The 12,282-nt window shown below is 40.9% G+C and overlaps 1 protein-coding gene across 4 annotated transcripts in view; it reads right to left on the reverse strand.

Annotated features, from left to right (window-relative positions):
• The window catches only part of LOC124721965 (carnitine O-palmitoyltransferase 2, mitochondrial), a 150,614-nt gene that overhangs the window by 13,972 nt on the left and 124,360 nt on the right, over positions 1 to 12,282 (reverse strand). For all 4 annotated transcript variants that reach the window (XM_047247129.1, XM_047247130.1, XM_047247131.1 and 1 more), the window contains exon 11: positions 7,258 to 7,369. In XM_047247129.1, the coding sequence (XP_047103085.1) occupies positions 7,258 to 7,369 (112 nt within the window). The remainder of the gene's footprint in view (positions 1 to 7,257; positions 7,370 to 12,282) is intronic.

Raw genomic sequence — 12,282 nt, forward strand, 5'->3', positions numbered from 1 at the left:
AAACTGGTCTGGTAAAACATTTCTGTTTTTTCTTATAGTTCCAGTAATGCAGATATCTAATTTGAAAAAGCAAGTGACTGTGTTGAGCCCAATCAGTGGAAGGAAAAAGAGCTAAAAACAAGGACTTCAATTTGAAGGAAGGTCCACAAAATACACCAAAGAGACAATGGAGATCCCAAACTACTGATTAAATGCCCCTCATTCAGTAGAAAGCCCGAACGTTGTTCACTAAAATGGCCGATAACTCAGATGACAAACATACAAAGTGGTTAAAAAAAGAGCATTCGCTCAGGAAATGGTGAACTGTCAAAGGTTCACGACAATGAACACAAAGTGGTAGGGGATAACCACTTAACAAATGGCGATGGCTACAACTATAGTGCCCAATACGCAACCTAGCTAAAATGATCTCCTCATGACGATAGGGCCAAGAGGTGGTCACTCAAGCAGCCGGAAGAGGTTTAATTCCCTGGAACTTGAAACCATGAAGGGAAGACCAGTGGTGATGCCAAAGTGACACCACCTGCTCACAGACGGCAACACAGATCATCAGTAGGAATGTAAGAATTAGAGGGCAGAGGTTGGAGGACTGCAACTGCAGCCTTGGCAGCAGTGTCATCAGCATCATTTCCCATCAGACTGACATGAACAGGAAACCACATAAACATCACAGTGGCTCCCACAAGTATGACAGCAGTAGTTTGGCAGCTTCTGCATAGAGGCTTTCACCCACGCTAGAGTAGAAAGGACCAGTGGCCAAACAGATTCCATGATGGTGGACTGTACTTAGACGATGTAAGATGGATGGATGTTCAGATGCATAAACGAAACACACATAGTCTAGTTTTGAACAGACAAGGGATTGGCACAAATGCAGGAGGGCGGTCCGATTCGCTCTCCAGGAAGTACCACTGAGGGGACACAGGAGCAGGTACAGTGGGCGGCCAGGTAAGACATGTGGGAGGATCAAGAAAGTTCCCCATCAGGCATGAGCCCTAGGAATTTTTAGTTTCAGCAAACGGAAGAGCAATAGGCCCAAAATGTAAAGACAGTGGAAGAAACCCATTGTGCCGCCAGAAATTCATACAAACAGTTTTGTCAGTGGAAAATCAAAAGCCAATGTCAATGCTACATGAGTAAAGACAACTGAGACATCGCTGAAGATGCCGCTTAAGAGACAAGTCCATGGAGATCTGCAATATCTCACAAAATCATCAACAAAAAGCAAGCCAGAGATGACCACCAGGAGACAGGCCATAATAGGCTTAATGGCTACAGCAAAGAGATTAACACTCAGGACGGAACTCTGAGGTTTCCCATTTTCCTGGGTGAAGGTGCCCGACAAGGCAGGACCCACACGTACTGTGAAAACTCTGTCTTTTAAGAATTTCCAAAGGAAATGAGGCAGGTGGCCTCAGAAGCCCAATGAGTAGAGAATACAGATGATCCAGTCCTCCAGCAGGTATCGTAGGCTTTCTCCAAATCAAAAAACACAGCCAGTGTCTGGTATTTTCACAGGAAACTGTTCATGACATAGTTTGACAAAGTAACGAGATGGTCAACTGCAGAATGGTGCGCTTGAAATCCACATTGTGCAGTGGTTAATAAACTGTGAGACTCTGGCCACATACCAGCCAGGCATGAATCATATATTCCATCATGAAGCAAACAAAGTTGGTGAGAGAAATGGGGCAGTAGCTAGAAGGAAGGTGTTTGCACTTTGCTGAGGTATGGGTATGACAGTGGTTTCATCCCAGCATCTGGGAAGCGTGCCATCCGCCCAGATGCAATTGTACATATGAAGGAGAAAGGGCTTGCCCACATGAGAAAGGTGTTGCAACAAATGAATGTGAACATCATCTGGTCCTGTGGTGGAATATCAGGATGAAATTGTAACATTCCAGGCTTATGGTTACCGCCCCTGCACTACATGTTACTAGATCAATACTCTTATATCTCCAGCTATAATTAAATTCAATTACTTTTCGATAATAGGAAAAAGGCTTTTAGAAGTATAATAGCAATACCAAACAATAGTAGTTACAATACCCTTTGTACCATAAACAACCAAGATCAGATTCTGGAAATTAACATATGGAAAATGTTTGGATAAAAGAATAATGTATTTCGTTCCCATCCTCTGTAAATTGTAGGAATTAAATCTCGAGCCTAATTAACAAAATATAGATAATTGAACATTTAGCATTGTTAGAATGTTTATTTCTGCAATTTCAATATTAATGTGATTTTTGTGTGTTTAGAAAACATCTTAAACTTGTTCTAGCAAAGTAGGGAATATTATAGAGTGTTCGATAATGTTGTTAAACTATTTTATATTATAAATTATGTTTTGCATTATTATAACCAATAGTACATTGTAGGAAGAGTATAAATACTCAGCCTCAAGTATTTTAAGGGCAGATGAGTGTTGGACCCTCTAGAGGACAGATCTGTGCGTACAGTTGAGACAAGTTCTTGGTGCATGTTTCGGGTTTGGATTTACAATAGAGCAACTCGTGTGTTGGACATTGTCTAAAACAGCATATCATAACAGTGCAGTGACAGGTTATTTCGGAGTGTTAAACAGTCTGATTTAATATCACAAAAGGCAGAATGATATGTGGCCTTATATTCGTACTTTGTGGCGTATTAGTGTTAAACAATGCAATGGACCTCACACACGCATTTCTATCAAATTACTGCAACTGGACTATTTAATATCGCCAGTGTGGTATGTGCTACCATCGGTTAGCTGTAGTGGTAGTAACGAGGCTTATTACACAGAAGATTGATCATGAGATCATGATAAAGGTTTTGGAATGAATAAAGCTACATACTTACTTTACTTCAGTTGTGGCCTGCATCATTGTAGTGAAATCCATTATGGTATCCTCTAGTTATTGAACAAACATATTTTAGCTCGTGTATGCAGTCGTCGAGGGCCACCGAGGGCAAGATATTCACAAGTATTTAAACTATTCTTAACTACTCACTAACCGGTAGGATGTTACAAAGGGAGAGCATGATCTATCTCCTGCATATTAAAGATGGCATTGTAGCATTCGTGATTCTGAGAGGAGAAGGATATCACCTAAGAATCCTCCATGCGTTTCTGGTGGAGGAAGCCAGGGTGATCTCCACAAAACAGCAGCCCAAGGTACTGGAGATAGCAGTGGGGTCTACAATGACATCATTTGCTAGGGTCAGGCTGGAAACTGGGGAATGGACCTCGTTTCCAGGTAACTGTAAATTGGGTTTACACACAGGTGGGGTAGGAGTCAGCAAACAGATAGCACACGGGAAATGGTTGCTTGAGTATGTGTCAGAGAGAACAGACTACTCAAGACTACAGGCAAGCTGGGCAGTGGAGAACAAGAAATCCAAGTGGGAGTAGGTGGGTGTGGAGTCTGAAAGGAATATGAGAGCTCCAGTGTTAAGGCAGATGAGACTGAATTGATTGAGAAGGTCAGCCAAGAGGGCACTTCTCCAACAGGTTCCGGAAGAGCTCCAAAGGGGACGGTGAACATTACAGTAACCAAGCAGCAAAAAGGGGTGAGGGAGTTTGCCAATAAGCTGGAGGAAGTCTGCCCTAGTGACACCAAATGACAGAGGGATGTAGACTTTACAAAGAGAAAATGTGAAGCGAGGAAATAAAATGTGGACTGCAACAGCTTTCAGCCAGGCGTTCAGCAATATGGTTTGACTTTGAACTTCATACCAGATTATCAGCATAACTCTCCCATAAGATGGAATCCATCCTCAGGGGAGGTCAAAGTGGACTGGAAAAAAATGCTAGAGGTCAAAGCGGTTGTGAAGACACAATTTTATTTCCTGGAGGCAGAAAACAAGTGGACACTGTGATTCCAAGAGCAGCTGTAATTCCTCCATGTTGGAGCTAATGCCACAAATGCACCAGCCTTCGAAGATTCACTGCTACAGGGTGCAGAGGCTGTGGGATCCGGCACCGTGAGATTTACAGAGGCATCATCATTCTCACTGGGTCAGCCTGTAGATTCCAGGGAAGAAAAATGATTGGTGGTGCACACTAGTGAAACAGAGGTGGCCTGGGTGATGGTATCATGTGTCAACACAATTGAAGAGGATCTCTGAGTCAGCGAAGGAGAAGATCGTTTGCCTTTGTTTGATTTCTTGGAGCCTTTGCGGTTGGCAGATGAAGACTCAGACGCTTGTTGGTTGGTGGGACTTAAAAAGTCTTTGCGGGAATATTCCTTTTGTCCTTTCCGGGCTGCTGGTTCTGTATCAGGTTATTTCACCGCCGGAGGAGAAGATGTAGTGGCTTTTTGCACAGCTGGAGGAGGCAAAACACAGGACTTTCGAGTAGCAAACAACTTGTGAGCGATAGGGTAAGGCACTTTTTCCTTCACCCGGATATACTGGATGGCTGGCTCATCGACATAAACTGGACATTCTCAGGATGAGTCTGCATGGTCACCATTGCAATTGATACAGCAGGTAGAAGAGAGGCAATCGCCCTCATGAGCATCCCTACTGCAAGGAACACATTTGCCCGGTTTCACCAGGACACTCAAGTGTGGTTGTAATGTTGACATTGGTAGCAGTGCATCAGCTTTGGAATACATGTTCGGACTATCATGACTTCACAGCCCACTTTGATCTTTGACAGTACCACAACTCTATCAAATGTAAGAAAAAGAGTGTGTGTAGGTACTAAGGTTGAATCAACCTTTTTCATGACCCGATGGACTGCACTGGCGCCCTGATCAGAGAGGTTAGTTTAGATTTCTCCCTTGATTAGCCTAGTGTAAATAACACTACGTTAAGAATTCAGTGTTCAATGGGTCTCAACATGAATAGGACAGTCGTGGAGGATCGAAGCTGTAAGCAGTTGTTTGGCTTGAGAATCATAATTTGTCTCCAAAAGCAAAGTGCCATTGTGTAAATGAGAGCAGGATTTCACAGGGCTAACAATTGAAGTCAACACCTTTCTGAATTATAGACTGACTTCCTTCAGTACGTGATACCATGAGGAACTGAGGTGCAGCTGGTTAAGCCTTGGAATCATTAGTCTCATTCTGTTTACATTGAGTAGATGTAGACTGAGATGGTGATTGGCTCATTGCAAGAAAATCTACCACGATTGCCACTGCCTCCAATGCAGCACTCCTTCCAGCCATAACTCTTACTGACCAATGGTAATATGAACAATACACTAATTTTACAGTAATAGAAACACACTTATTGCCTGATCCGTTCTTTACTTTTCAACACCACAATTTATGTAGACTATTACAATATTAAGAGGTCTGTTCATGCAAAGCCATGTTCCTACATCTGCTACCTTTTTGTGATAGTGAACACATGGATCCATGGCTTATGTAATGCCAATATACAAAATAATGAAAAAAAGCAGTATGATACACACACTGCACATTTTGTAACATCAAGTAGTGGAGACCCTTCACACTATTTCACATGAGAATACAGAAAACCTATTTTCATTTCAGTTAAAATCTACAGTCAACCATTTTCACATTAACCATTCAAAAGAGATTACATGAATTTTGCTGTTGTTTCTGAGAAACAAACTCACAATTAAAACATTTACTGTGTAAAATTTTAATACCAAAAATATTTTTCCCTAACATAATATTTTAAAATTCGACACTACAATATTGCTATTTAAAAAAAGAACACATCCGAATCAAAAAAATCATGGCCTGCTTTTATGTTTGACGATTGGTTTGAAGTGAATCTGATGATATACTTTTCTATATTAGCAATTTTTACAAACACACTTTCTGTACTACTTCAATCAAGGTACACTAAAAAGAGGCTAACTTATAACTTGACAAACAAGGAAAAGTGGTTTAATGAGTCTGGACAAACAAATAAATATTCAACTGATTGATAAGCTCAAACAAACAGTGAAAAGTGAAAATAATACTTCTGATATGTGAGGCAGAAAAATGATGCGATCAAGAACATTAAGAAAGAAGTAAAACATAAAATGTGAAAGCACAAACAGATGAGCAACTGGTTAAATAGGTCAAGAAATCACTGTATATGGAAAAGCAAGACAGAAGCAAGAAAATATCCGAAACTACAAGAAATATTAAACATTACGGAAAATGAGAAAGTTCCAGAATTCAAATTACAAATAGCTTCCAACATGAATAACTTAGAAACAGATATCCTCTGAGTAGCAAAGCAGCTTAAATCACTTAATAAAGTCAAGTCCTCTGATCCAGATTGTATGCCAATCAGATTCCTTTCAGAGTATGCTGATACAATATCTCCATACTGAGCAACTATAAAGGAAATAAGAGTAATCTACTGAGTTAAAGGCCTCTATCACTCACATCAAGTTGGGTATGATTTTGGAACACAAACTGTTCAAAGATGATGAATTACCTTAAAGAGAACGATCAATTGATAAACAGTCAGCATGGATTCAGAATACATAGTTCCTTTGAAATACAACTAGCTCTTTACTCACGTGAATTAATGAGTGGTATCAATGGGGGATCTCAAACTGATTCCATATTTCTAGATTTATAGAAGGTTTTTAACACTGTTCCCCACAAGCAACTTCTAATCAAATCATGTCATTGTGAAGTATCATTTCATCTGTGCGACTGAATTCATAATTTCCTGTCAGAAAGGTCACAGTTCATAATAACTGATGAGATGTCAGAGTAAAACAGAAGTGATATCAGGCATTTCCCAAAGAAGTGTTATAGCCCCCTGCTATTCCTAATTTATATAAACAATATGGGGACAATACGAGCAGCCCTCTTAGACTGTTTGCTGATGATGCTGTGAAAATATATCTAAATGGTGCAAAAAGTGGCAACTGGCTAAGTAATGAAAAGTGTGTAGTCACCGACATCAGTACAGAAAGGAATCTGCTAAATTTCAGTTACACGATAAATCATATAAATCTATAGGCTGTCAATTCAACAAAATGCTTAGGGATTACAATTACAAATAATTTAAACTGGAACAATAACATAGATAATGTGGTGAAAGCTAACCACAGACTACGATTTATTGGCAGAGCACTTGGGAGATGTAACATGTTTAGTAAAGAGATTGCTTACATTACTACTTACCCCTACCCCAAAAACCTTCTGCACTGAATATGAAATAGTGCACTTAGACAAGATTTCCTCAATTCAAAGCTAGTATTACTAGTTAAAATAAGTAATAGTATTTGTTGTTACAGCATAACTTTCTATAACTCCCTTCTCTTAAAACATACAAACAAGTACTTACCCATAGCTGCTTCTCTTGTAAGTTTCCCATGTACTTCAGAACATTTTTCGATAAGTGACCTCAGTTCAGAATTACTTGGCCTCTGTTGATTGTTAATAGCCTCACAGAATGCCTGAAAACAATCGTGATTTGTAAGTTACTGTAAACAACAAATTCAAGAATTTTTAAAGTTGGAGAACCAAAGACAATTTACCAGCCTTTACAAATTTACTGGTGGAGAGAGGGAGAGGGGGAGGGAGGGATAGAGGGAGGGAAGGAGAGAGAGAGAGAGAGAGAGAGAGAGAGAGAGAGAGAGAGAGAGAGAGAGAGAGAGAGCAATTAAGAAGCAAAGCTAAATATAATATTCTCAGTCAGAGGTTACATTTCAAAACTGGAAATTCCAAATAATTAACCTTCGATATAGTTCGCAATAAGAAAATATGGCCCACTGTCTTCAAGCTGCTTCTGGTAATGACAATAACCCAAAATTTGTTGATCATCATTTCAGACAGGCGGTACAACTGACTGAGAAATCTTAAGGGAATTACAACAATACTGCATCAGTTTGGTGGATGAAAAAAATGCCGTTTCATGGCATGGGGTTACAGTTTTGGTTTGGATATCACTCATCTTGACAAATGACACAGTATTCTAAAATTAAAATAATTTTGATTGCAGTAGAATATTTATTAAAAAATAGCAACTGGTTTTAATCAAACAGCGACCACGTCCAGACCATACACACCATGAGGGCGGTGGTGGTACTGCTTTGTATATGTATTGGGCACAGTTCCACATTTTAACAACACCCTAGAATATATTTCTGTTGTCTTTGGTATAGATAAGAACTGTGTTTGATGTGCTCAGAAGCAAGCTGAATTGGTGACCCTTCACACCTGAGGAATGTACAGCATGTCCCACACGACCCCTGACTGGTGCACTGCTGTGGCTACACCAAGTAGTGCCCACACTGAGGTTTACCCCTCGCCCAGGGTTGAGTGGGAGGTCATTCCAAGGTGTAGCAGGAAGCAAAAGACTTCCTGGGAGGCTGACTGGAGGGCCTTCCTGGTTCATCTGACAAACATCCTGAACCAGATGCAGTCGCTTTCCTTGTTTCAGGTGAAGCCTCTCAGCCTGAAAAATATGAGCTGTCACAAAGGGTGGGATTACTGGTAGCTGGGAGTTTAGGGATATGGCTGCCAAGAAAGGGAAGGAATACAGGATGCACTCTATATGTATGCCAGCAGCAGTCAGTCCAGATGTGGAATGGGTGCTTTCGGATACCATTAAGTACACTTTGTGCAGCCAACTGCAGGTAACAGCTCATGTTAGTACTAACAATGTTTGTTGGTTTGGATCAGAAGAGATTTTCTCTCATTTCAGGTGTCTAAGTGAAGTGGTAAAGACTGCCATCTTGCTTCACCATCTGGAGCATCGTCGACAGCACAGACTGTGAACCTTTGGTACAGAGTGGAGCGGAGGACGGGAATCAGAGGCTCAGATGGTTCTGCGACTGTGTAGTCTGTCGAGTCCTCGACTTCCGTATGGTGATGGGATTTCAGGTTTTGCTTAATAGGTCAGGGGTCCACTACACACTAGAAGTTGCTACACATGAAGTGGGACCTGTGTGGAGAGGACTGGGTGTTTTTTTTTACATTACAGGGTCTCATGGGATCTTAAGAAATTATAGAAAGGGTGTCAGTCTCAAGGGATGCAGGGCAAACACAGGACGAGGGTTGACTTAGTAACAAACAGTATTGTAGTTGTAAATTGTTATAGCTGTGTTGGGAAAGAACACAGCCCCAAGTGCTAACAGGTAGCACTGAAGCCCAAATTGTTACAGGTATGAAAAGCTGGCTAAAACCAGAGATAAATTCAACTGAAATTTTTGTAAAGGACCTAACCATGTTCAGAAAGGATAGATTAAGTAAAGTTGGTGATGGAATGTTTATTCCTATCAGAAGCAGTTTACCTTGTAGTACAATTGAAGTAGATAGTTCCTATGGTTTACTATCAGTAGAAGTTATACTTGACAACTAGAATAAATTGATAATTGGTTCCTCCTATTGAAACCCCCTCCCCAACCCCCTCCCCCCACACCCAGCTCAAATGTGTGTGAAATCTTATGGGATTTAAACCACCCAGCTCAGATGATACAGTTGCTGAACAGTTCACAGAAAACTTGAGTCTATTTCAAATAGCTACCCCCCTCACCCCCCCCCCCCCCCTCCCCCATGAATCATGGACCTTTCCGTTGGTGGGGAGGCTTGTGTGTCTCAGCGATACAGATAGCCGTACCGTAGGTACAACCACAATGGAAGGGTATCTGTTGAGAGGCCAGACAAACGTGTGGTTCCTGAAGAGATGCAGCAGCCTTTTCAGTAGTTGCAGGGGCAACAGTCTGGATGATTGACTGATGTGGCCTTGTAACAATAACCAAAATGGCCTTGCTGTGCTGGTACTGCGAACGGCTGAAAGCCAGGGGAAACTACAGCTGTAATTTTTCCCGAGGGCATGCAGCTTTACTGTATGATTAAATGATGATGGTGTCCTCTTGGGTAAAATATTCCGGAGGTAAAATAGTCCCCCATTCGGATCTCCGGGTGGGGACTACTCAAGAGGATGTCGTTATCAGGAGAAAGAAAACTGGCGTTCTACAGATTGGAGTGTGGAATGTCAGGTCCCTTAATCGGGCAGGTAGGTTAGAAAATTTAAAAAGGGAAATGGATAGGTTAAAGTTAGATATAGTGGGAATTAGTGAAGTTCGGTGGCAGGAGGAACAAGACTTCTGGTCAGGTGACTACAGGGTTATAAACACAAAATCAAATAGGGGTAATGCAGGAGGTTTAATAATGAATAGGAAAATAGGAATGCGGGTAAGCTACTACAAACAGCACAGCGAACGCACTGTTGTGGCCAAGATACATATGAAGCCCACACCTACTACAGTGGTACAAGTTTATATGCCAACTAGCTCTGCAGATGATGATGAAATTGAAGAAATGTATGATGAAATAAAAGAAATTATTCAGATAGTGAAGGGAGACGACAATTTAATAGTCATGGGTGACTGGAATTAGAGTGTAGGAAAAAGGAGAGAAGGAACCATAGTAGGTGAATATGGATTGGGGCTAAGAAATGAAAGAGGAAGCCGCCTGGTAGAATTTTGCACAGAGCACAACATAATCATAGCTAACACTTGGTTTAAGAGGAACCAGGTTTTAAATTGTAAGACATTTCCAGGGGCAGATGTGGACTCTGACCACAATCTATTGGTTATGACCTGTAGATTAAAACTGAAGAAACTGCAAAAAGGTAGGAATTTAAGGAGATGGGACCTGGATAATCTGAAAGAACCAGAGGTTGTACAGAGTTTCGGGAGACCATAAGGGAACAATTGACAGGAATGGGGGAAAGAAATACAGAAGAAGAAGAATGGGTAGCTTTGAGGGATGAAGTAGTGAAGGCAGCAGAGGATCAAGTAGGTAAAAAGATGAGGGCTAGTAGAAATCCTTGGGTAACAGAAGAAATATTGAATTTAATTGATGAAAGGAGAAAATATAAAAATGCAGTAAATGAAGCAGGCAAAAAGGAATACAAACGTCTCAAAAATGAGCTCGACATGAAGTGCAAAATGGCTAAGCAGGGATGGCTACAGGACAAATGTAAGGATGTAGAGGCTTATCTCACGAGGGGTAAGATAGATACTGCCTACAGGAAAATTAAAGAGACCTTTGGAGATAAGACAACCACTTGTATGAACATCAAGAGCTAAGATGGAAACCCAGTTCTAAGCAAAGAAGGGAGAGCAGAAAGGTGGAAGGAGTATATAGAGGGTCTATACAAGGATGATGTACTTGAGGACAATATTATGGAAATGGGAGAGGATGTAGATGAAGATGAAATGGGAGATATGATACTGCGTGAAGAGTTTGACAGACCACTGAAAGATCTGAGTCAGAACAAGGCCCCCGGAGTAGACAACATTCCATTGGAACTACTGACGGCCTTGGGAGAGCCAGTCCTGTCAAAACTCTACCATCTGGTGAGCAAGATGTATGAAACAGGCGAAATACCCTCAGACTTCAAGAAGAATATAATAATTCCAATCCAAAGAAAGCAGGTGTTGACAGATGTGAAAATTACCGAACAATCAGTTTAATAAGCCACAGCCGCAAAATACTAACACGAATTCTTTACAGACGAATGGAAAAACTAGTAGAAGCCGACCTCGGGGAAGATCAGTTTGGATTCCGTAGAAACACTGGAACACGTGAGGCAATACTGACCTTACGACTTATCTTAGAAGAAAGATTAAGGAAAGGCAAACCTACGTTTCTAGCATTTGTAGACTTAGAGAAAGCTTTTGACAATGTTGACTGGAATACTCTCTTTCAAATTCTAAAGGTGGCAGGGGTAAAATACAGGGAGCGAAAGGCTATTTACAATTTGTACAGAAACCAGATGGCAGTTATAAGAGTCGAGGGATATGAAAGGGAAGCAGTGGTTGGGAAGGGAGTGAGACAGGGTTGTAGCCTCTCCCCAATGTTATTCAATCTGTATATTGAGCAAGCAGTAAAGGAAACAAAAGAAAAATTTGGAATAGGTATTAAAATCCATGGAGAAGAAATAAAAACTTTGAGGTTCGCCGATGACATTGTAATTCTGTCAGAGACAGCAAAGGACTTGGAAGAGCAGTTGAATGGAATGGACAGTGTCTTGAAAGGAGGATATAAGATGAACATCAACAAAAGCAAAACGAGGATAATGGAATGTAGTCGAATTAAGTCGGGTGATGCTGAGGGAATTAGATTAGGAAATGAGACACTTAAAGTAGTAACGGAGTTTTGCTATTTGGGGAGCAAAATAAATGATGATGGTCGAAGTAGAGAGGATATAAAATGTAGACTGGCAATGGCAAGGAAAGCGTTTCTGAAGAAGAGAAATTTGTTAACATCGAGTGTAGATTTAAGTGTCAGGAAGTCATTTCTGAAAGTATTTGTATGGAGTGTAGCCATGTATGGAAGTGAAACATGGACGATAAAT

This window comes from Schistocerca piceifrons, chromosome X, assembly GCF_021461385.2.
Source record: "Schistocerca piceifrons isolate TAMUIC-IGC-003096 chromosome X, iqSchPice1.1, whole genome shotgun sequence".
NCBI lineage: Eukaryota > Metazoa > Arthropoda > Insecta > Orthoptera > Acrididae > Schistocerca > Schistocerca piceifrons.